This window comes from Argiope bruennichi, chromosome X2 (assembly GCF_947563725.1).
Source record: "Argiope bruennichi chromosome X2, qqArgBrue1.1, whole genome shotgun sequence".
In the NCBI taxonomy this organism is placed as follows: Eukaryota; Metazoa; Arthropoda; class Arachnida; order Araneae; family Araneidae; genus Argiope; species Argiope bruennichi.
The window spans coordinates 14,417,779-14,444,682 of record NC_079163.1 but is presented as its reverse complement, the minus strand read 5'-3'; the positions used below and the strand labels follow the sequence as shown (position 1 = coordinate 14,444,682).

Sequence of the window (26,904 nt, the reverse complement as noted above, 5' to 3'; positions counted from 1 at the left end):
CGACGTGTTTGGATGGTCTCTAGCCCATTAAATATGCTTTTACCTCATGAAATAAATAAACCAATATAAAACTCAAGTATAGACTATTATCTAACCGACAGTTTTAATCTTATAAACGAATAATCGTACCACATGAAGAAATGTGTAACATCTGAGCTTGAGCACGTATGGGTTCTTATTTGTATTCAGAATGCCTTTGTAATAGTTCGTAGTAATTATATACATATAATATATAACATTAAAGTTATGATTTTGACATTTTTCTGGAAATACAAAGTATATCCTATGAATATGAGGCAACTCAATACCGAATGTTACAATGCTTCGTTTTCATTTGTAAGTTTTATTTAAATGGAGAAGATTAAATTTGTCTGTGAAAAAATGATGTGGTTATACACATGCGGATAAAAGCTTATATTTTAGACAATTTTGGTTAAAACCATATACCAAATAATGTCATTTGATTATGCAGGTATTTAAAAATGGAATCTTCCAATTGTAACTGTTACAATCAATTTACTCCTATTCTGTCCAAAGAATTAAATCTGCAACATTTCTTCAATTTCAATTCTTTTTGTACTGGAAAGTAGAATTAAGTCTTTTCCATAGTATATATTATAGATGTATTGCAAACTGCTTCAATATTATCATTTTAATACGACGGATCTTAATATTTATTTTATTACCAAATATGAATACACTATATCCTGCAAATTAAATGAAAGTGTGCGTCCTCTTACTTAGTAATAAATGCAATTGAAACTTGCAATATAATTTAGGAATTCAAATTGGAAATGTGTTAATGTTCACAAAAAACTTTGATGATTGGCAGAATGCAATTACTTAGAAATAATTTGATTTTTGCAACTATATATAATTTTTTTTTCGAGCCAAGAATAGAAATTTTGAATGGAAAAGATGATGTATTGAAAAAACAGCCGAAAATGCGGTTTGTCACATTTTCTGTTCTGAGTGTCCCCCAGAAAGCCTCGATTTTGCGGGAAATAATACAATTGGCTTCATAGAAGAATGTCACGCTTTCCGTGAGTTTTTCGATAGAAACTCCGATACAGAAATATTTTATTACTTGTTTTGAGTAAAGATATTTTTCGTATCTTGAAATGGATTTCAAGCGAAGTTAATAACTACCAATAAATCAATGAACACATTTTATTCGGACGCTTTATTTGTTGTTTGGCGAGAAAGAAAATACTGTGCAGTAGCACGCTTGCTTCTTCTTTTCTTCTTTATATATTTATTAACGGTTATTCTTAAAAGTAAAGATTTATAAACAAAACTGTACATCAAAACTCTTTTCTTCATAAGCACCATTAAAGAAGATAATATAAACAGAGAAAAAAGAATTTAAAGCATTCGCTATATTAAAAGAAATGAATTCTAATAATGCATCTATTTAATATGAAAACCTTGTTAATACATTTCTTTCTAAGTCCAGTCTAATTTAAATTCTGTATCATAATTTAGTAATTTGTGAAACAATTCTGCCTTGTTAGATTGAACTAGAAAATTAAAAAAATACGTACCTTCGAAAACAGGAAATCTCTTGCTGTGACAATGAAACAAAGTGATGAAAAATAAAAACAATTACCTTTCATACAGCTTTTCATTCTAAATATGATAAATAAAAAAAATTCATAAAACATTACCTCTTGTTCATACTGAAATTAAATTTTAAATTTCTTCTTATGCATTATTTTCTTCTGAAAAATTAAGCAGATTATTTTTAACTTATTTTTGATTACAATTTTTCAAGAAATACCCAAACATTGCTTGCTAAAATAACACAGGAACAAATAAACAAAAATAATCTATAATTAAATACTGCAAAATATAAAATTACATAATAAAATAATTTTTAATTTATATAATGAAAATCAAACTAAGACGTGTCTGTTTTTCCTGAATAATAATGAGTCTCACATTAATTTCCATAAACTTAACTACACACATATATAATATTTAAAAAAGCATAATAAAAGTTACAATAACCATCATTTTAAACATGCAACAAGAACACAGCGATTAATCAGAACAAAAAAATATATATATCGATGTTTCCATACCATGTCTAGTTCAGAAATAGGTCCCATGCTTCTTATCAAAAAGTTTGTGGTCACAATAGTTGGAGAACCTAAAAAAGAACCCGAAACTTTCTATACCTAAAAAATTTAAATAGCATGGACATAATATGAATCTCAATATATCTCTAACAGCCTCCTCATTCATCAGTAGTTATTTCTCTCATTCCAAACTTTTTATAATGAACACTGTATATAGAAAGCGACTGCCTTATTATTCAAAGGGTTTAATTTTTTTAAATTTTTTTTTTCGCTAATGCCAAATACAAAGAAGTCATGTGTGTTTTATTTAAGTGACATTCTACAGAAAGAAAATTGTAAGTAGAAACTTAAAAAGTACACTGGTTTCCAAAATTAAAGCCACGAACACGAAATTTGGGAATGTTCAAATATCCTTATGATATAATTTTGTGAGTCAGCTCACTACTAAACGATAACCAACGGTATCGTAGCTAAATTATGGGAGTATCAGTTTTCTAAAGTCTGCAATTGAGATTGTTGACATAAGAAACATTGAAACAGAAGCAGCGAAAAGACTGTATTTCCTATTAAAAGATTTTTCTTCAATTATAGATTTTCAAATCACGCATACAAAAAAATTAATTATGTTTCTGTTCTGACAATTTTTTTATCGCAGAGGAAAAATTGTCAATATTGCTCGGAAACCAAAATCGAAAAAAGCTTTGATCAGAAGAATTATTTATTAAATTCGCCTCTACCAACAATCGCATGGTTAAAAGAAATCCGAAAGTTTTATCGATATATCCCGTTAGTATTTATTTTGATAAAATTTTGAATTTTTCAAGAGAAGTTATCTGAATTGGCGAGCTATTTGATATTCCGAAAGAGACAATTTTAATAGTTTTCAGAGCCAGGATTTATTGATGAAGGATGCATCATGATAAAGAAATCTAGCAATGCTATGAATACGAAACTATTGGTACAGATTTTTATGCCTCCTAAATTTCTCGAGTTCGTAGAGAGATGTTACATGTACTGTACCGTAAGACCATATACATGCATTTTACTGCTTGAAATGCCAGCATTCCGATTATTCCAAATCCATTTGCCACTGGACTTTGACTTCAGCTTGTTATGTTAAAGGTGAACTTCTCAATGACCATACAAAAATATATTTACAATAAGGGAGAGACGGTTTCTTTCTCGTGCTTCAGCTCTAACCGATAGTTCAAAAAATTTTATTTGCTGAATAAACAAGTGTTGTACATTGAAGTTTAACGGATTGAAGTAGTCTGAGAACTAATATCTGACACTAGTTATGTATCTGCCGTTAACAAAATTCATAAGCATAGGAACCAAAACAATATTTTTAAAGCAACATAAAAAATAGAATTTCATGATTAACAGATGATAAAACCTGAAATATCGACGAAACCCCAAAACCTGATAACCATAGAAAAATCAAATAATTCACCAATCTTAAAAAAAAAAAATGTAAAACATCCATCCATACTCCATACTTTATAGTGAGCCCGAAACAATATTAGTAGAAAATTTAACCTCTGATAGCTTGCTTAAAGATGGGGTATTATTCAGAGACAATTTAAACTATTACTATTCCCAACCATATAAAATTCCGGACCTACCGAATACTCCACGAGATAAGAGGCATTAGCCTAATCATACAGAGTTTCAACTTATGGAAAATTGCCTCTATTTTTTGGGCATAGAAAATTCTTGTTCATAATAAATACTAACGAAACACGTCAAGGAGAAAAAACAATATTTTCTCTATTCGATATACGAAGTATCCTTGTTTAGAAACACTTGCCATTTGAAACGTTGCCTCTTTTAAGAAATCAAACAGCGGCAGAGAAGAAGGTTATGTTTTAGTCAACTTGAATTTTAATTTTCAGTATTTTTCTCTTGTTTGATTTTTTATTGACTAACTGCCGTTGTACGTTTATTTTGGATTTAGAAGGTCATTGTTTTTACCATTTACGGAAATGTTATTTCTGAAATTTTCCTGGTTTTATGATAGAATGGTCTGGTAAAAATTTTTTAAAATATATTTGTAGCTCATTAAAGCCGCATCTGCCTGTTGCTCCACTAAACGCTTCAATGCTAGTATTACAATACTATAATCGCAAAGCATGTGTATATATTTTACGTAGAAACTGTTATTCCAGAAAACAAGTTCTGTCTTTCGTTCTCCTGCCTTTTTCTTTTACGTGGCCTATGATCTACTTTATTTTTATTTGATAGCTGCAAACTAAAATTATCATTCAAGACAACCTTAATCATCGAATGACATCAGCTTGAAACTCTTCAAAATGATTAATGATTCTTCTCGATTTTAACCTCTCTTATAAACGTTCCGAGCTCCTATTTTCTGTCTTGTTATTTCTTTTGAAAAAATATAATTCTACAGATGAAACAAAAAAATTAAAATGACGTCATATTGAACAGATATTAGTTGTTAACTTTGAATTTGTCGTTCTACAAACTATATATGACATCAGTTTTTACAGTATTAAAGGTACATAATAGAAATGAAAAATATGTTGAATTCCTGAGCTTATAATAGTGTGGATAGAAATAATTTTATTTTTCCTCTTGAGTTTATGATGAACTAATAGTTTTACTAACCATAAACAAAATTGCATTGCTGTTTAATTTTAGATATCATAATAATTTCAAATACAGAATTCAAGAAAAGATTTTAACTGAAGCAATAATTTATTAACTTTTGAGTAATTGAGGCATTTGACAGTCACTATAAAACCTGGCTTCACTTTTATCCAAAGACATTTAAACTTAGTCATTTTCATTTATTTGTGTCTTATTATAAAACTGTTAAAGTAGTTTATATATATATATATATATATATATATATATATATATATATATATATATATATATATATATATATATATATAATGAAACATATTCAGAAGGAAGTCTCAGTGTTTCGACGAAAATTCGCTATCTAGACATTTAAAAATTCAAACACAATATACGTGCAGTAGAAAAATAATAAATGGTATATTTCTACGAAAAGAAAACAATTAATTTAGAGGGGGGAAATGCAGAAGTCCTGTTTTTACACTATCTAACCAAGAACTATGGATAATTAATGATTAATAGCGAAAGTATCACAAACTTACCTCCATGATCTGGTCTCTGACGATTATCATAGTTTTGTAGCAACTGTTCGAGAACAGTTGAGATGTTTTTGCTCAGTTTCATAGTCGTAGAGGAATTGTCAACTGATTTCATCGTTGGATCCATTGGTGGAAATTTGACGCCACAGCTAAAAGAAAATATTAAACTGTAGAAAATGGAATGAAAAATGGCAACACAAAATGCTGCAATAAAATTAATAATTATATTATAATAGATCCTTAGTGACGTATATTTATTTTCATTTTAGAAATATGAATAATAGGTTTTGTGGCCAAGCTAAAATTATTATACCTTTAGTTAAAGCTGATGCAATTATGAAGTTACATATTCTATTGTAATTAAATTTAAGGGATTTTCATCGAATGTCTCAATTGCTTTAAAATTGATAAATATAGAACCTAAAATTTTAAGTATTTAATCTAAAACGAATATTTTAGTGAAATCATAATTACTGCCTCTGTAAGTTTCTGTCACACACACACAAACACACACACATGCACACGAACACGCACGCACGCACGCGCACACACACACACGAACACGCACGCACAGGCGCACACACACAAACACACACTCAACAGTTAATGTATAGATAATGTAACCTTCTTTATTTACGAAGACAAAATTAATAGAGGCACCTACATTATTACAGGTGATGCAATGTTAAGGCTAGCTTGAAGCGTTGTAGCGATCGAGCGATTTGTTTCTAGTGATCTGGAAGTCGTAAATACTTGAAACAGCTTCAATTTTATGGATGATTAGAACAGACAGTTCTGTTGCTCTAAGAATTTCTGGAACAGTTCGGAAGGCATCTATAACTGATTCTTTTGCTCAATGGAGCTGCAATAGCTCCCTCCAGATTTAAGTATCAGTGGTTGTGATTTGTTTTCAAAGAGGAAGGAGCCATTTCGTAACATTCTCTGTCAAAGTGTTCCAAATATTCTTAAATTGATATATTGCTCTATTCAAACTATCAACAGAACTGTTCTGCTTTTGGTATTTTATGGCTTTCGCAACACAGATGATTACAACGTTTCAAACTATTAAAGCGTTTTAACGTATCAGGTGCAATAAGAGGATTGCAAGTATTAAATTACCAACTCTTGTAAAATCTTTTATCAAGGTTTAGATAATAAGAGCATTATATTATGCTTTAGATCTTTTTAAGCACCATTATTTCAAGTTTCATTGTTATATATTTAGGCTGTTGCATGTTTTTAACTGTATTAATTGACTCATTTTGAATTTAGACATTACCACTTTCACTTTACAAATAAATAAGGTAAGACAAAAATTGAAATAAGTTTTCACATAAAAAGGAAGAAACTCGCTTAAAAATAGCCAGCACAATAAAGCAATGAAAATAAAATTTAAAAAAGATGTAATTTCTCGGCAGCATGCTGTAGAAGAAAGCCTTTGCTTAAAATCAGGAATTTTTCAATTAAAAAATGTTTTTTATGTGTTCATATGTTAATTACTTACTTAATTACATAAAATTCGAGAATTTCTATTTATTTGTCACACACTTTTTATATCTTTCTCCCTCTTTATATATATATATATAGTGTGTGTGTGTGTAATGATATTAAATTTAATTTAAAACTTAATTGATTTCCTAATTTTTATCTTAAATTAGCCTATATTTCTTTATTCTAAAATGTTCTTTTATTTCCTGATTAAAATCCTACTTTTTTATTTAATTATTTGTAACACGACCTCACGAAGGGTTAAAATTCCTACACCTACACATTTTTTCAAAGTTTCCTAAGATTTCCTTTCCCAATTCTATACGAATCAAAGTAATCCCTATCAGAATCTCATACTAAAATCACTGAAGGGAAAAAATTGTCACTTTACTCTTTTATCGCTATCAAAATAGACATTTTTTTATCATTGCTTCCCACCTCACACCAATTTTGTTCACATACACACACAGAGAGAGAGAGAGAGAAATTTTGGTAATATGCATTTCTTAGAGAACAAGTGATAATTTTTTCCATCAAATTTTATATTTCATAGAATATTTTTTAAAATTCGATATTTTAGAAAGAACTAGTCCGAGTATCCGCTGTCCTATTAATCCAAAATATCTCCTTCATCACCTGACCTTTCCACTCTTTTCCTCTTTAAGTTAAAGTGAGAACTTTGCAGTCAGCTAAAAGTGATTGCTGTTTGAAATGGTTTGATAAATAAGATTTCAGTTAACTGTCTGAAACTATATTATAATAAATTTAATTCAAAGCAGTTTTTAAAGCATACTTTATTAGTGTAGTAATAAGCAGAATTTTCTTATTTGTATTATTTTCTCCTTATTACTTCCAAAGTTCGTTAAACTTACTAACAAATGAGACCACTGCGTAGGAATAATTTTTAATATAATAAATAATTGGCAATTAATTTCTGAAAATACAAAAAGTGTCTTGTCATCGATAATACACCAGTGTACAAAATATTAAACCTCAGGCACATCAGAATGTGAATAAGAAATTGATCACCATATTCTATTTTTACTACTATGAAACAAGGTAAATTAAATATAAGTATTGAAGTACTGTATTGTATTTATTTCCATCCATTTCTTTCTACAGTTGTGTTTTCGGAAGATGAAAGGCTTTAACTAGTAAGTTTTGTAAGAGGTGGGGCTGCGATAGCCTGGTGGTAAGGTCTCGGCTTATGAGTCATAGGGCTTCAGGTTCGAGACCCGATTCCACCGAAGAACCGTCGTGTGAAGGAGTCTGTTGCACGTTAAATCCGTTATGCCAAACGTCCTCCCGCTGGTGTGGAGAGGGAGGGGGCAGCTCAGATGTCGTCATCTGATCGCGGTTCAAAATTACGAGGTCCGTCCCAAAATAGCCTTAGTTGCCCCTAACCCTAGTTCCTTTACAACGGGACGTTAATATAACTAAACTAAACTAGTAAGAGGTATTTAAGAAGTTAACAGTTTTGGAGAGAAAACAAAATCTTCCTTTCTTAAAATTAGAAAATAAGATAAAAAATGTAGATGAGATTTAAAAAAGGAAGCTTTAGTACTAGTAAACAGCTGTCTATATACTGTTTATCTATGGATAATAAAGCAATATTTCTTTCAATCGTTGTTGAATATCGAAAAAAATTCAATGGCTCCCAGGTGAGAATTGAAGAACATATGTTGGTAGTTGAGAATAGAAGTTCACAGTTTTCAGTTTCCAGAATTGTCAGTGATATGAAATGAATTCAATTAACACTATTCTTATTACGTTAATTTAAAAGGATATATTAATATGTCTATTACAATTTTACCTGATTTTTATCATATGAAAGCAACTCTAAGTTTTTTTTTCTCCTTTAATTTTAAGTTAAGGAGACTTTCCAACTTTAAGTTTCGCATTCTCCTTTGTCTTCCACAAAAAGGAGCCAAGCTAAATGCAAGTTATTTCACCGTCTGTCATTTCCAGCCGACTTGAAATGACGCAAAGATCATTTCTTTTTCAAAGAAGTCGATCTTCATGCCAACTCAGTGAACCATGTCACTTGTCACTACACTTTTTTTCGTATTTCTAAACACGGACAACGAGAAGAAATGTCACAAAATGTCACTTCATATTACTGACACCTGCAATATGAAATGCCTGTTTTTACATCTTAATTTTTTTTTAAATTTCACAGGAAGGTAATTTTTTAGCACTTTTTGTACCAATAATTATTGGAAATTATGAAGTACAATGAAATTAATATAAAATAATTCTAAAAAGTAACTAATTAGGAGATAACGGCTTCATATTACTGATAATAATAAATTCAGTCTTCTTCTGTTTTTTTAAAAAATAATTTTAATCCTCTATCTTTCATCATGATCATTGAATTTAATTTCATTCGCGTAACAAAACAAACGGATATAAATGTAATAAACTGAAGCATATTTCAAAGCCCAAGCTCTATAGTCTCTATGCGTTGAATTTTATTCTGGGGATATCGAATACAAATGAATTTTTTCGTAACATATAAATTGTTATGAAACACTGGCTACTTTTGAAATTCAAATGACTTTATTATTAGCGAATATCTTGGAGAATAACGTCTTATTTTACACATGAAGAAAATGATCCTTTGTTTAGAGGCATATAAAATTTTGACTTCTTAGGTTCTATGGAAGGTTTAAGAAGCTCATCTCTTTTACTTAAAGTTTATTACTTTATGAAGAAAATTCAAATTATTTTAAGATAAAGGCAGTGATTCTATAATGTTTCATACTGAATGCTTCTTTAAGAATGGGCATTTTCTATCTCCTGGGTATAATTCCATGATATTAAGAATGTTTGCATTCAGGGATAATTCTGTTTTATTTTCTAACTAATATTGAAGTTAGAAATGTAATAACTTTGTCATAGTATTTTAAAACAGAACTAGCCGTCTGCGTTGCGCAGTTATTCGTCCAGCATATTCATGGCATTAATTTAAACACATCTATCAGTTTGGTTGAACTAGCTCTTATCACAACAAAAGAAAATACTATTTAAATTACACAATAAACATGGACTATTCTAATTAGTTAAAATTAGCTGCTTTGGTACTTGCAAAGTGGTGAAACGAATTGGCAAATAAAATCTGAAAAATCGGTCCATGTGTTGATGCTGCAGATTCTTTAAAAGTTCCATTTAGTAATATCTAACAAAATGAGCAGCAATGAGAAAAGAAGACCTTTAATGATGTTTCTATAGGTCGTGAGCATTTTCAAAATAAAACTTGAAGAAATTGCACCAGTTTTTAGGGTTGGGGAACTATATCCTTGGTTTTTCCAAATAATTTAAACATATAGATAATAGAAAAGAACAAATGTTAAGCTTTTAAGCAAACCATTGAATATAAATTTTTTTTTATCTTTTTACAAATCATGATGAAAATACAAACACATTAATATAGTATTATATTAAAAAGTTGGAAATTATGCAAGATGAATATAAATCAAAAAACTAAATCAAAGAAAAAACAGAGCTCCTCTGATTCTAAAAATACCTTTATCAATCAAATATTTTAGATCAATGACATTATTCGGATTAAAAATTTATCTATACTGAGTTGCCAACTAATATGCTTATTTCATCCAATTATGTCCAAGCGAAATTTCCATTCATTTCGTTAGTTCAATAACCCAAACAAGCTAAAAAATAATACTTATCGAAATATTCAGTGCAATTGAATATAAAAAAAGATACATAATTCATTTTAAGTTTCTTATGAAGTTTTAAATGAAACAACAAATTTTGGAGATAACAAAAGTTACGAATCATTGTAATACGGAACGCAAGTCATCTGGAAGTTGTTTACACATTTTAGAAGGATTTCTGGACATTTTAATTAATATGTAAATGATAAAACTATTTTTAAATGTTCGTTCTAGCAGACTTTTATATGGACTATAAGCCTGCATCGTGATTTCCATGATAGAAGGGCTTTTCTTCAGATGTATTGATTTCCATTCCACTTCCACTACTTTCCAGAGTCCTTCAATCATGGTAGGTTTTCACTTTGAAAGATCTCTTTTCAAAGGCACAATGGTTCATATGCAGAACGAAAACTTTTTGATTGTGCGTTGATTTGATTTTAACATTTTTTTCCACTCTTCTTATTTTTAATTTTTCACTTTAGGAGTAAAGTATATACGGCAGTCTTTACTAAAATTGACAAAATTTTGCATTGACAAAAACAGATCTGTGCCTTTTTTTCTCATCGGTATTGATAGTAAATCGATTCAATTTTGTTGCAACCATATAGTCAGTAGATAAACTCATATTTCATCAAAGTAAAAATTCATTTTCATTTATCTCCTGATAAATAACTTTCGTACTGAGTTCTACAAATTATTCTGCGTTGAACTACGCCACGACAAAAGCTACTGAACATCCTGCGTTTTAGCTTTGTTAGGCCGTAAATCTTGGTTTATAATTTTATCTATTGTCATTATAGATATATTATTACTATAGTTAATATACTTATTGCCTATTATTACTATAGTTCTTGAGTGTGCGGAATTTCTTTTCCTACCAACGGTTTTAATTTTAGAAATAGTTAAAATAGTGCATTCCAATTTCGAGTATTCGTTTGGAGTAAAATAGTGCATTCCTATTTCGAGTATTCGTTTGGAGTATTCTTTCCATGTAAATCTTTTCATGTAAAAGTGACAATTTTTCTCTTTCCGATTTAAAAAGTTGCTTATTTTGCACATAGAAATTTTAATATCATGAATTTCACATCGTTTCTGAATTCGAATAAAACTATTTCTCCTCAGAAAGTGTGAGAACACGTTTTACTATCCACAGTTTGTTTACATGCGATATTTTGATTGAAGAATAAACTTAACTGTTTCTACCTCTTCGGAAAATGCGTATGAAAATTATTATTACTTCTTCTAATTACTCTACATTATACTAAAACTCTAATTTTCTTTAAAACTCTAATTAAAACTCTAAATTACTTTAATTACTCTGTTACTTGTTACTCCTGACGCATAAACTCGTCATAACGCAAAATGCTGTACGTTTTCCATTGCGAGTATACTCGTCCAAAATTGTTAACTGGTTAAAAGTAGCAGATGATTTTTGTCTTTTCAGATAATAGGATGTTGCCAAAAATGTTTTATTCAATCGCATTTGTTTTTTCTCAAATTCCTTAACAAAGTCGTTTTAAAAATTCAAATCATCGGCTATAGGCGATGACAATACCAGATGTGGGCCATTTCCAATTTTTCATACTACATGACTTTTAACCTATGCTTTTATTACCTCCAGTTTCACATTATGAAGGATTTTCGATGGCTTTTAACGCACAATATCGAAACTATGACTCTACAAATGGGCAACTACAGGTTTTCATTTTTAACCTCAAGAGGAAGGCTGGGTACACTTATGCAGCTTTTCCACATTTTTTCACATAAAAAAAATGAGGATGTTTTTCACTGATGTAATTAGTTAATTATGAATTAATATATATGAATAATATGCATGAGTAATTCGCGCATTTTGTAGATTTAGTAGTTGTCAATTGCTTAATATACTATAAAATGATGGCAAAGTGACAAGCTGAGCTATTATGAATGAAGCCGAAAATGTTATGATCTTACTGCAATTTCAAATGCATATAATTTAGTCCCTGTTGAAATATGAGGGAATTCTCATCAGCAGCAAGAAAGTAAACCAAGAACAAGTAAAAAAAATCATCTTTCAATGAAAACAAATTAATAGAAGAAGGGTCATCAAATGATGTAAATGCAACTACAAGACCATTGGAGATTTCATTACCACCATCTGGTGAAAATACCTCTAAAAGAGCAAGAAAAATTGTCCCTTCCCAATTAAAAAGAAATAAGGCTAGATATGTCAAGCCATCTACAACGTTACATTGACGATAAGTATGTATCAAAATGCAGGATGTAACTCTAGAAAAAGAGTCAATTGCTCAAAATGCAGTATCCACTTACGTAATATTAAAAAAAAATGAAATTTCCTTCAAAATAAGGTTTAATAGATTATTAATATAATAATTTTTTTTTCATTTATAAGACCTTAAAATAAGAAAAGTATAGATATTAAATAACCAGGAAAATTATTATTATTTTTTTTGTCGAGGATGCTTTGACTTGCTTAAGACCCGAGGTACACATATGTGTACCTTAAAATTATGGGACTTAAAATTGTTTGATCAGCAAAATTTTTTTTTCGTATACTATTGAGATGTAACAAAGGTAAAAGATCTTTAAATCAAATTTTTAAACCAGTTTTAAAAAATGAAGGACTGAAGAGGTTATGAATGATTTTCGATGGCTTCTAACGCACAATATTGAAACTATGACTCTACAAATGGGCAATTACAGGTTTTCATTTTTAACCTCAAGAGGAAGGCTGGGTACACTTATGCAACTTTTCCTCATTTTTTCACATAAACAAATAAGGATGTTTTTCACTGATGTAATTAGTTAATTATTAATTAATATAATTTATAAGATATTCAGAATGCTAATAGAAAGTATTTATCAAAAACTTAGAATAAACACATCAAAATAATGTTGAAATCGAAAAATATCTTCTTAAAAAACCTCTCTGGAAACTGTTAGAAAAATCTGGACATGACATTTTCAAAGCAATCTATTTCCGGAAACATTCTAAAAATCTTTCATGACAGCTGCTCACATCGACAGCAGTTTATCTCGAGAACCCGAAAAGGCACAATATTTTCTCATGTTTAGTGTGTTGAACCCATTGTTCGCATAAACTGATTATAGAAGCACACAAAGTGAGAATGAAAGTCTTTTGGCAGAAAAGAAATTTTCAGAAAACTCTTCAAGTGGAATGCATTTGAGCTCCGTTCGTCACGACTACTTTTGTTGGAATAGAAATAATGGTACAGGATTTGAACAGACTGCTTCAGCAACATAAACAGATTCAACTTTGAAATTCAAGAATCCATTTTCTTAAAAGGTGAAGATAAAATGCTAAAATTTAAAAGCATGTTCTTCTCGAGAATTTGTTGAAAAATATATTAAGCATATCATTGTGTATTGTGAAATGACAATAAAAGAGAAATATTAACAACTAAACCATTAAGCACTAGTGTATAAATTCACCAAAGAGTGAATGCTTCAGAATAAAAACCTCATTATTTAAGGAGCTCGAAATCAAATTATGTAATTTTAATTTAAGAAAACTATTCCGAACTATACATCAACAACATTTTGCCGACTGCCAAGTTCTTGAAAGTTACAATAATACATCATTGATTAAAACATTTAATAAGAATTGGAAGTTGTAATAACACGTCATTCATTAGACATACTTAATAAGAATTTAATGTTACAATAATACATCCTTGATTAGCTACTCTTAATAAGAAATTAGAGTTATAATATTATTCTTTAACAAAGGCAGTATCTCATTAAAGTCTAACTATTTAAAACTTGAGATCGCCAAATAATAATGCTGTTTGTTGATTCTTTGACTTTTTTTTCTTTCACTTCGTGAAATGTTCTATCCTTTTATGTGATTCAAAATGGTTTAATAATAATCTAGATTATAGCACATTACAAACTTATCCATATATTGTGGTAACATATTATTACTCAAAACCCCATATTAAGAGATATATTTTTAAGAAGGTAAAATTTTCAAAATAAAAATATCTAATGTTTATATCAAATACTAGAAGATACAGTTAGCACTAAGTAATAGCACACTTTAGAAATGCTTGAACTGAGCATGCGTTTATTTAGGGAAATTTGTAGAATATGCTTTTAGTGAAAATCATTTTCATAGAACATATGTTATTGGGAAGCATGAGAAATGTGATAAGTACTATCCTCAGAATATTTCGTCGCATGAACTATGTTAAGTGAGAATTCTCTATCAAAATGACCGAAAGATCCATACTTCTAAGAAGTATGGATCTTCTTGTCATTATGTATTCACTGTTCTATTTTCTCGCACATTTAGTATCTACATAATATCAAACATGTTCTTCCTATCCCGCTTACTGAAGAGAACCGAGTACAGTGTCATTTGTATTGATTAATTTGAGGCAAAATTTTATACAAATCTATAATTTAGGTGTAAGGATTCGATATAGTTCTGAACTATCACTTTCACACATGCATGAATATAATCTTTGATTAAATTATTTCCTAAATTTTTTATTTATATGTAATTTTAATGCAGAGCCAACATGTCAAATTTATTTCATCAAGTTCATTGCGTTCTTGAAGTGCCACTATAACAAATACACACAAAAAAAGTCTTCCGCTGACAGATTTAGTTAAAAATCTTATGCATATTTACAAATCACGCGTTTTAAACAAATGGTAAATACCACTTATTCCTTTCTTTCTGTGTTTCAGCTTTCGTGTCCGCACTCAAAAGCAATATCTAAATATTAAACACTCATGCATCTTTCGCCAACTACTATTATTTTCTCTAGGATCAGTTCAGAATTCGTACAATTAATCTAACTTGCAGCAAGACGACCCATACTGTAATTATAAATATGTTGTCTCATCATATAAACGAAAGGTAAAGACTCGGAAAAATCTCGTATTAGGAAAGTATTTCATATTCGGACATTCTCCCTTATATGGACAGAAACATAAGCATAATTTCAAAATTCTTTTTGTCGGATTCAATGTGATCTAAATCATGGAAATAAATTTCAACGGAGAAAATGAAAAAGAAAGATATGATATCATACCCAAATCTAGTTTTTAGAATTTTATAAAATCCAAAGAAAAAAGCATCCTTGATTTTTATTTTTACAGTGCAACCCTAAACCTCACTATGAATATTAATACTATATTCATTATTCGAATACTCTACGACATAAGCAAAAAAGCCTAGAAGGAATTCTACCAGTTTTAAACAATTAATATTATTGAAGAAGAGTTTTTAAAAGTTCGAAACACCATAGATTATGATGTTACATGTTTGGGGTTTTTTTTCTTTGTCATCTGAATTTTCTAGGTTTACAGTGAAATCCACCAAAAGTCCGTCGTGTATTTCGACTGTACTGACGCCTAGGACCGAAAATTGTCTCACTGGTATGGCGAAGAAATTTGGAGTGGGTGGGCCTACTTAGATTTCTTCGTGATCGCGATTTAAAATTATGTGATCTCCCCCAAAACAAACTTCTTGTTGTATAAGACTGGAAAGTTCAGATGAACAACAGCACAACAACAACAACAAAAAATAATAAAGATCTAGAAAACGATATGTAATAAAGCCAACTGGATTTCATTTCTTTTCGCAAGGAATTTTTGATCAACTTCGACGGTTTTTTTAAAAAAAATAATATTTACAGCAGAGCTTATTTTGCACTTTGATGTCACGGAGTTTCTGTCGTAGTGTGAATCATAGCGTCCCACTGCGAAATGAAGAAAGACACAAAATCAACTTTTGATTTTAATGTTTAGATGCAAAGTTTTAGAGCATTTTGAGTGTCAACTTCTCGCAAACTTGATAAAGTGAACATTTTTATCGTCATATTTTAGAAAATATAGCCCTATATTTTCGGTTGCCAATACTGAAAAATGACCTTTTGGTTTGCTATCAAAAATGGAATATGTAGAGTAACATTCAAATATTTAATCAATGTGCTGTCACAATGGTGCTTTTTCTTATGACTTGAAAAGATTTACGATGAATATAAAAGGAAAGAAACATAAATATTAATGCAGACTCTTTGGACATTCAAATATATAACATATTCAAATAAAATATTTATATTCCCATCTTAAAAATCTTGCTTTAAGTTCCAAAGATACGAAATGCATCATTATTTAAACTTAGAACTTTGAATGGAAATTTGTTATGTTTTAATAATTGATACAGAAATATATTTTCTGAATATGTATTTCATAACGTTTTACTCCAAAAGAAATCGAATAAAGGAAAAATATTCATAAATTAGAAACTTTTTACTTTTAAAACTTTTTTTAGACTTAAGATATTCAAGTACATTGCTAATTAAAAATAAAGTACGAAGCAATTTCGTTAATAAGTTTGAAAATCTAATAAATTAAAACGCTTTTAATTATTTTTTTATTTCTGAAAAACTTATGTCAAATCAAGAGAAAAATATATAATAAGAGATATTAAAATATAAAACATTTAAGAATATAGAAAAAAAAACAGCCTTTTTTATTTGCAATCACACTAAAAACTTCAGTAAATATAAAAATATGATTTTTTTTAATGTGATATGAAGTACTTACAGAAATCTTTAACAGTTTTATTTTCAAATAGAAGTATTTGAAAACTGATAAAGATACACCCTTGAAATGACGGATTAATGTAAAGTTAAAATAATATTCTATGTATGATACTGAATTAAAGGCATAAAAATTGCATTTTCATCAGATATTTCAATGAAAAGCATGTAAAAAGTTTTTAATAAAATAATACCAATCAGAGATAATACGTTTACTACTTCAAATATTTTTTTCCAATAGATAAGAAAATATTGCTGCTCTCTGTTAGTTTAAAGGGCTAGGATGGATTGGCGGCAGTCTTCTAGACCTCATTTCCCCGAAGATTTACCTAGGATACATTAATTCACTGATATTGAAATCCAGAGAGTAAGTGCTATAGAAACAGACATTAGTATGTTTATATCACAGTTTGAAAGAGAAATATGGGAAAGGAGTGAATAAATAATAGTACCAATTACAACCTCTTACCGCTAATAACAAAAGGGAGCTATAAAATTATATTAGGCCAAGGTCGTATTTAACTTCGCTATGCCACTGGGATGTGAGGTCAAATGCCGCCTTCAGCATCAGATTACAAATAAAAAATTAAGATGCTCATATCAAAATACCTTTTTCAAAACAGAATGTTAGTTCAATAAAGCTAAGAAATTAATTCATCACCAGCTGGATAATCTGATATTGTTTGAATGAATATATTAAAGCTCTAATTATAGTATTTCACAAACTTCACAGAAAGAAATTTAATTGCTGTAAAATGTCATTAAATGCTATTCCTCTTATGATATGCATAATGAGACAAATAGTTTTAAATAGAAATAGCTTTATAAATTAAAATTTTGGATACGTAGTGTAAAATGTTTGAAATTTGTTATGGAACAAATTCCTGCATTATGTGATGTCTAGTTCACATAATGCAAGTCTTATATTATTTTAATATTAACGAGGCTACGGTTGTTGAATAGGGTGGAACGTACAATCAGCTAATAGGAAGGAACGCCCATTTACGGTCATTAATGAAAGATGCGCATAGCAATGCCTACAATCGAATCAATAAGATGCCGCTTGCCATTTCAAAACGCTTTCACAAACTCAGATATCCCATTTTGGTATAGAAGGAAATAAATGATCCCATCTTGTTTATTTTTACTGATCAGTACAATTAAAAATATGGACGGGTTCGCATAAATTTCCTGAATATAAAGTATATCGTTCTTGAATATAACGTTCCGTTTGTTTCTTATAAATAAACAAAGCCCATCACGGTTTTAAAGAATTTTCTTATTGTATATTGTTTGCTAATTAATTATTAATATATAATTTAAAATACTTGAAAGTCTAAAAGCTGAAATTTATGCGTTACATTAGATACACAACCTCTTAATTTAATATAAATAATTGTTTTATCAAATAACAAACTGGAAATGTGTATCGTTAAAAGTGTTATAATTACATTTGGTTTTATTTTAAAGAGTTCCAGTAGGGTGTTAAATCATTTGTATTTCAATTTCAGTTCTAAAGTATCAGTAACAGTTTTTGATAAATTGAATCGTTTAATGAGTCATATCTTTTTTCTTTTAATTATTTAATTAATTTTTTGCACACAAGACTACAAATAACTTATGCTTTCTTTTAGTTTCCTTAACGAATACGTGCTAGTAAGTATATTTTATTTACTTCATTATTTTGGAATACCGAAATTCCTGAAAAATAAATGTTGATAAATTATATCAAGTACAGATAAGAAATTGCTTTCTTGCTTAAAGTTTTAAAGAAGTTTCATATCTAATAAAAAAAGGGCTTGCATACTATTTAAATACATATTTTGTAGTCTATGCCTAATGTTAATGTAAGTTAATTTCTCAAATAATTATGATAATGAGTAGTTGTAGATAATTTAAAACAAAAATATGAATTTTGATCTAAAACAATATAGAGACTTTGCAGTCATATTTTTTGTCATTAAATGATAGAAAATGATAGAAAAATGATTTGAAGTCACAGATTAACTATTAGATTTGCATATAAAATTTTCGGTCTTGTGAAAAACAACTTTTTCATAAAATTAATATCATTTTCAAAAACATTTCATAAAGACCTAATAGCTTATACCATTAAAATTATTCACAGCGAAACTAAAAGAGTAATTTCAGGTAGAGTAATACTGTTTTGATAAACTTGTGATTTAATAATATTTGGAATTTTATTTACATGAACATTGCTCATAAACTATATAAATTTCTTGAATTACAAAATGAAACCTAGGGAAAAAAGTAAATTCATTAATATTAATTTTTAAAAATATGAAGAATTGCATAAACACACTTACTTCAACAAGTGCTATAATAATAGGATTTATTAAGTTCAAGTTCATTAACAATTCTGAATTTTGCTTCAAAATCCATTTCATATTTAACGCTACAAAATTTGAGTCTCTTCTTAAACGTTTGCATAAATTCAATATTTAGCTTCATGTAATAAAATTGCAATGATTATAATGATTACAATTATGCTGCTGATAATTACAGGTTTGTAAATTCCCTATGAATTGAAAATGTACAATCAAGATACTTCAGAGTTACAGAAAACTTAAAAGGCTTTTATATCATTGGAAATAATATTAATTTATCTATAATTATGAGCTTTAAATTACTCTGATACCCAAAAGTTCAGATATATCCTGTTGTTTGAAGTTTGCTATTAAATAAATACAAATAAAGGTAGAAACAATAAATAGAAGCGGAATTCTTGCTTTAGTAATGTACTATTGATTTCTGTGAATGTTTGCTAGTCTTTAATTTTATCTGTAAAGACATTTCGGTTATGTCTCAGAGAAGTTCTTTTAGAAGATGCATTAAAATGTTAGACAATCGGGTTCTCGATAATGAGTTTGATACAATCTGATGCTACTGAAAGGCTTAATTTGTCCGGTGGAATTGTCCAAGAGTTATGGGTTCAATTTCAATACATCAATACAGTTTCAAAGCATGCTCCAAGTCATCAACGCATACTCCAAGTCAGCCACGTTTTACAAACTTTGTAGAAAATTTCCTTTCTAGTAATTTTGATCCTACGAAGGGCTGTGTCTCAAGCAATTTCAGGTAATTTCGCAGCAAAGAAGGGAATATCAACAGCCACAATACACAAAGGACAACTTGCATGCTTTCATCCTTTTTAGTCAATGATAGAGACTCACCCTTTATGGTAGACAACAGAAAATATTACCTGGATTAGAATTATACATCGATGGATTTCTATACTATTCACAGATGAATCCAGATTTACATTGCAGAGTGATTCAGGTAGTTTGTTTTCTTAATCAACAACAGAGACGCACTTTTTATGGTGGACAACAGAACGCATTACCTGGACTAGTACCATACATCGATGGATTTCTATGATTTCCACAGATGAGCCCAGATTTACTTTGGAGAGTGATTCAGGTAGTATGTTGACAAGCAGAAAATAAGAGACATTGATGAAAGACCCAATTATAGACGAGGTGGAATTATAATTTGGACCGGAATATCTCTGGCAATCACAATGACCTCTCCGCGCTATATAGTGGATCTTTCACTGCTTTACTTCATAGAAAGGAGATCTTAGACCCACATGTCAGATCATATGTTGATGATATTTGTAAGGAATTTATCTAAATGGATGATTATGCTCGACTTCACAGAACAAGGCGGGTTGAATAATAGACTGAGATTAAAGGTATGGAAAGAATGGGACTTAATCTCTGGACCTGTATTCACTAGAGTATATTTGGGACACCCTTGGAAGACGCGTGAATGTTTCATGTGAGATCTCGAAGTCATCAAATGAGCTCAAATAATCGTTATTCCTTGAATGCTTTTGCTTCCCGTTTCGGTGCCCAACAAGATAATAGAAAATCGAAGCCACAAGTGCATTACATAAATGGAAGTCACATTAATTCATTTTTAATAGATATCTTTAATTTGTTATTTTTTCCATTTAGGGAATTTTATGGAAAAAAATGTAATAATTTAGTCGTAAATAACTTTTGATGTTAAAATTATGTAAATTCGACAAATAACAATTTCATGAGTTAAATATTCAGTTTTTTTTTTTTTTTTTTTCAAATTTTACTCGTAAAAACAGGCAGGTTTATATTCGTAATTCAAATGAAATAAAGCTAAAGCTTTCTTGCTATTTATTAGTTTTCGAAGTTCTTTTTGCGATTCTGTTGTAAAAAAGATTTAATAATTTTCGAGTTTTGGATGCAGCTGAGATGCAATTTTTCAATCTTTATACACAAGTTTACCGCTGTCAAACAATTCAGTCAGCTTGACTATATATATTTTATTTTTTAAACTGCCAGCAACGGAAAAAATACAACCATGTGGGAGTATCAGTTGAATGTTTAAACAACTGAGTTTCCTTCAATCAATAACATTTTACATGAAAATAAAATAAAATTTTACTAAGACAAATATAGATATTGAAGCTGAAATAATTCGTCAGAATAGATTTTATCAAATTCTCCATTTAATTTGAAACAATACACCTGTATAATCAATTAAAGAAATGAATTATGGGCCTGATTTCAAGATAATGCTGATGATTATAATTAATTTATCTTTCAGTATAAAGTACTTCTAATTAAATAATTTTTGCTAAAAATTTAAAATGCATGTCTCATTTTAATAATTATACTATAATTAATATTCAGATATTATACATATTTTTATTTTTAACATTATCATATATTATAATTTGTAAAGACACTGATTAATTTTAAATATAACATAATAAAATATTAACAATAAAGAAATATTTCCCTCATTGACTTTCTAATATATTGCTTAATGTTAAAGGAATCCTTTTTTATCCTTATAATCCTTTTTTAATTTCATTGAAATATGTACTAATTTATTTCTTGAGTTAGGATGAATTTGAACAATACATCTAAGGTACTTCTAATTTGATATGTTAATACCATTTGGGTAAAGATGATTAAAATATATATCAAGTATTCTTTTAGACATTTGAATTAATTGCTCATTTCCTGATAGCAATGTTTTCTTTGACAGCCTTATATCTTTAAAACTAAATGCAAAGTTTTTCATTAATTACGTGTTTTGTAATCAGAATTTATACAATTAATGTTTTAGTAAACTTTTAATTTATTTCATTACAAACTAACTGCTATTGTACTACATTAAAGAACATCTAAATGACGTAACAAATTGATTTTGCTTTTTATATTCTAGAATTCCTAACTAATGTTCTATATTAAAGAATATGTAAATGACGTAAGAAATTGATTTTGCTTTTTATATTCTAGAATTCCTAACTAATGTTCTATATTAAGGAATATCCAAGCGATATACGAAATTGATTTCATTTGTTTATCCTAAATTCCTATTGTTCTTCGTTAAGGAATGTCTAAACGATGTAAGAAACTGATTTTGTTTGTTTATTCTAGGATTCTTACTCGTATGGAAATTCAAAATATAATGTTTGTGGCAGATTAAGTAATTTTTCTTTTAAACTTTTCCTTGATATCCTTTCCTTATAATTTTTTTCAGAGAAAAGAAAAACTAACTACACTCCCTTAAACATCACTTCTTATTTATAATATTTTCATATAATAACTTTTAAATAATTATAAAGAGGAGTGATTACAATTAAAAATAGTAATTAGTTTGGTATTGTCATGCGAAATTTTCAAGAATTTTATAACTATATTTAGTATTTGTCTCCTCTCAATATTTGAACTACCAAATTTGGTAAGGTAATCTATCATTCAAGACCAATTCACGTTGATCTGGAAACAATACATTGGCGGTAGCGGCGTAGGAACCGCATACCATTTTTCCTGTGTCCTTATGGTAAGGTAATCGCTTAATTCCTTCTTATACAAACTTTTGGTCTAAAAACATTTAGTAATATATCGAATCTAAATCTATTTTGATAATTATATTTTAAAATACTTAAAATATTCAGATATTCAAAATTTCTAAGAAAAATAATCATTTTTATTATGTTAATATAAAAATATATGTTTGGTTCCTAAAATTACTATATGCATGTTACAAAGAAATCAGAAATACGAAGATTTAAATTGCGTAACTAAAACATCTGTAATATGCTATAGGCCAAGACAAATCTTAAATAAGTTTGTATAATGGGGAAAATATAGTATTAAATGGCTTTGGATATTTATATAATCCAAATAGAAAGTCAATATTTAAAGAATTTACTTGGAAAGTTAAAGATCTTAACAGCAAACTACTTTTAATTAAAACAGGAAATGTTCTTTTTGGAACTGATTTGTACTAGTAAGAAATTTACTAGTTTTGATGCATTTCTATCACGTTTCCTATAAGAGAAATCGATAAGGACACAATCAAGTAAAGACGAAATAGTCGTCACAGATTGTTGTCTAGAAACTATTCGTAATTGGTGGTTATATTTTTTCCATACCGTGTACCGGTCTGTCTATTGTGCTCTCTTTCTCACAATGATTTTTGTTCCCATCTCCTCAAATAAAATAAGAACCGACCATTAATATCATGCAAATGGATACGATATTCAGAATGTATCAATATTGGAAAATGATGCCAACAAGATGAAGACATCATGCAGATCTTAAGGTTGATTTTATTTGTCAGTTGATTGGAATATAAATGAAAAATAATCTGCTTATAGACAATAATTCTTGAAAGTATTTTATTTTGGAATCAACTTAATCTAGGGCAAAATTAAGGAAACGCTTCCAAAATTATGATGTGTTTTTCAATTACAAATAATTATAATTTATATATACAGCAATTTATTTACTTATTTAAAAAAACCATAAAATAATATAAAATGGAGTATATACTTACATTTATATTTCTTATGACTATTTTCTCCGTTATACTTGTAAATCAGGTTGCATTTTATTTTTTATAGTAATGATACTATATAGCAAATATGTTTTAAGGAAAACGAAAAAAAAATAGGAGAAGATGAATTAATAGTTCTAAAAATAGAGTGGGAAAAGATAATAAGTATCGAAGGAATATGATGAAATAATATTGTTAATATGATGAAAAATAAATAATATAATATAATATAATGAATAAAAAAGTATCCTAAACTTAAAATTTTAACAGTTGTTTATTTACCTTTAAACATAAGTCAATAATTAACTGAAACGCATAAATAAACATCAAATTATAAATATATAATTTTGTATGATTTTGGTGTTTATTTCTGTGATTTAAATTTCTTAATGATAGATTTTTAAAGCTTCATATATAAAGTTGCTGCACTGTGATTTTTAGTTTAGAAATTGATAAATATGATATTAAATTTAATAAAAAAAGTTTTCAAAACACACTTTTATTAATATTCTTAAAGGTAGAAATAGTTGTCGTTATTTTTTTAATGTTTTTGGCGATAATTCTTCATTATAAATATTGCAAAATCTTAAATTTTCTTCTTAAATTAACGTAGGTAATGCAACGTATTGAATTAAAAAATAATATAATTAATCATTTTACTGATAATAAGATCTGAAATCATTAAAGCAGCATTATATCTCCCTGCAGAATACATATGTCTACAAAAGTCCTTCTTTACAATGATGAAACAAATGAAGTTAAATAAAAACATATAAGGAAGATTTTTTTTATTGTTACATTTTCATCAAATGTCATTTTTTATTTACTTTTTAATTTATTATTCATTGCAAATATTGTGAAATCGTAATATCATTTTTTTCCAAATTCACTAACAGGTGGCACATTAGTATAGAAGAAAAATTTAACTAAACAAACCGATCAACCGATAATCAGGCTTTGGAGTTATTAAAATAATGCAGTGTCTTGGGAAATAAATATAATATTTCCGTACTTTATACATCAGGAAATAAGTGAAAAATAGATCGATACACAAATAAAATAAATTAACCAAAAGAGTGTAAAAAGACATTGAGCCCAAAACTAATATCTTTTGAAAAAATCTAAAAAAAAAGAGTTTTTTGAAGAGTAAGAGGCAGAGAACAAATTTGCTTATAATAAGCTTGCCATTTATTTGAATTTAAACCAAAGTATGAAAAGGTTTTGATTTAGATTTTTTTAACTTACAAATTAAAGAAAATGATTAATCAAATAATATTATAATCAGAAAACTGAATGAGGTCTAGTCAGAAGCATAATTCTAGAATGTTTTATTTCGTTTCTAAATACAGCCATTAATAGCTCACCCGCAATGATTGGAAATGGTTATCCCTTTAAAATCCATTGTTGAATATAATCGTCGTTTGAGGCCATTAATGATCGAAACTGTAACGAGCCAACAATTAATAGCTTCAGATTAACAAGTTAATAATTCTGTTAAGTATGTGAAGGGGTTTGAAGGTGAGAAACAGTTAAATGAATTGCTTATGTGCCGTTATAACATAAAGAACGATTTGACTCCTTCATTATGTACTTAAAATATATCTCCAAATCTTAATTCAAGTTTTTCAATAATTCTGAAATAAAAAGAATCGAAGAATGTTTAATCATTATTTTCAATTTTTTATGAAGTTTAGTGTTATCTTTAAAGATATTTTACAATATTATTTTTCAGAGGAAAAAATGTTGGCTTATAAATTATTTTTAATTGTTCTTGCTAAATGCATTTAACTTTTAGTTGTACAGATTTCTTTGTATGCATTATCTTGTAATGGGGGGGGGTGAGGTAGTTCATTACAAAGATTTTTAATTAAATATGTCGAGCTTGTTAATATTGAATGAATCAAGTGCGTCTGTAAAATATTGTTAGAATAGAGAAAAATTCTGTCATGGCACTTAAAATTGAGGAGAGGCATCCGATATAATTCTCTTACAAGAATAAATTAAAAATGTTTCATAAAACTCATACAATTAAAACGTATCTTATTCAAAACTCGTTTCATATTATTATATATTACAATTTAAAAGAATATTTTTTTATAATCATGGAATTTTATGCATTTTAGAGATAATTAATGCGAAAAATATATTTCCTATAACTAAAACTAAAATAAATATTTTTCAAAATATCAGCAATTTCTGAAAATGAACTACTCAACAAAGTACATTTTATATAAAAAGGCATTTTTGCATAAAAAATTATTCAAGTTTAAAAAAATTTTCAATGATATTCTGCATTTACTCGAAATCAATTTATTATTCACTGATAAGTGATTCGAAATGCTATGTCTCTTCTATAAAAGTTATTCATTCCTCTACAAACCATTAATCTTTCTGAAAAAAATATAAATGGGACATATTTCTTTCTCGTCACACCCTAACAAATCCTGTTATTGATACTAGTATTTTCAGGGTATTAAATCGGTGTGATAGCGTAACACTTTCATGGTCAAATAAAGTGGTAGAAATTCGCCTCTTCCGTGGTAAAGTTGTGAAATATCCACTCTAGAGCAAAGTGATCTTAGTCGAAATGATTCCGAAAGTGTGCATTTGTTGAAAGTGTTTACTCACGAACGATAGTGTCAATAGTATTTCAGAAAGCGTCCAGTTGGTCAGGGTTATATTCACTCATCGGTAGTTACTTGCCGAGATAGAGACGCTACGGCGACCCTCGTTGATACTTGGGTAAATATTTGCTGGGTTCTCTGCGGACTGCAAGTTTTAATCTTTGCGACTTCGCAATGAGATGTGTCACTTTGGACAGGTACCGATTTCAGTATACGGTGAGGAGTTGGTTTCTTTAAGCGTGTTATCAATAGTTGGGAAACTAAAGAATGAATATGTAGATAGTCCAGTGACTTTTTATTCTATCCCTGTTCTTTATTTGAGAAAAACGTTGAGAAACAAAGAAATTCCCGCTTCCTTACATATATTCTTTACTTTACTTACTTCTCCTTTCACATACATTTTAATAACGCTCTTAACTGAAAGTATTTCTATTTTCCCATTTCAATCACCATTTCTT

General features: G+C 28.6%; 1 protein-coding gene across 1 annotated transcript in view; it reads right to left on the bottom strand.

Moving 5' to 3' along the window:
* The window catches only part of LOC129960397 (gamma-aminobutyric acid receptor alpha-like), a 39,052-nt gene extending 16,247 nt beyond the window's left edge, over positions 1 to 22,805 (bottom strand). Inside the window, exons 1-3 of the mRNA XM_056073817.1 lie at positions 22,714 to 22,805; positions 5,228 to 5,373; positions 2,085 to 2,152 (exon numbers count right to left, since the gene is read on the bottom strand). Of these exons, the coding sequence (XP_055929792.1) occupies positions 2,085 to 2,152; positions 5,228 to 5,373; positions 22,714 to 22,805 (306 nt within the window). The remainder of the gene's footprint in view (positions 1 to 2,084; positions 2,153 to 5,227; positions 5,374 to 22,713) is intronic.
* Between the last annotated feature and the right edge of the window lie 4,099 nt (positions 22,806 to 26,904).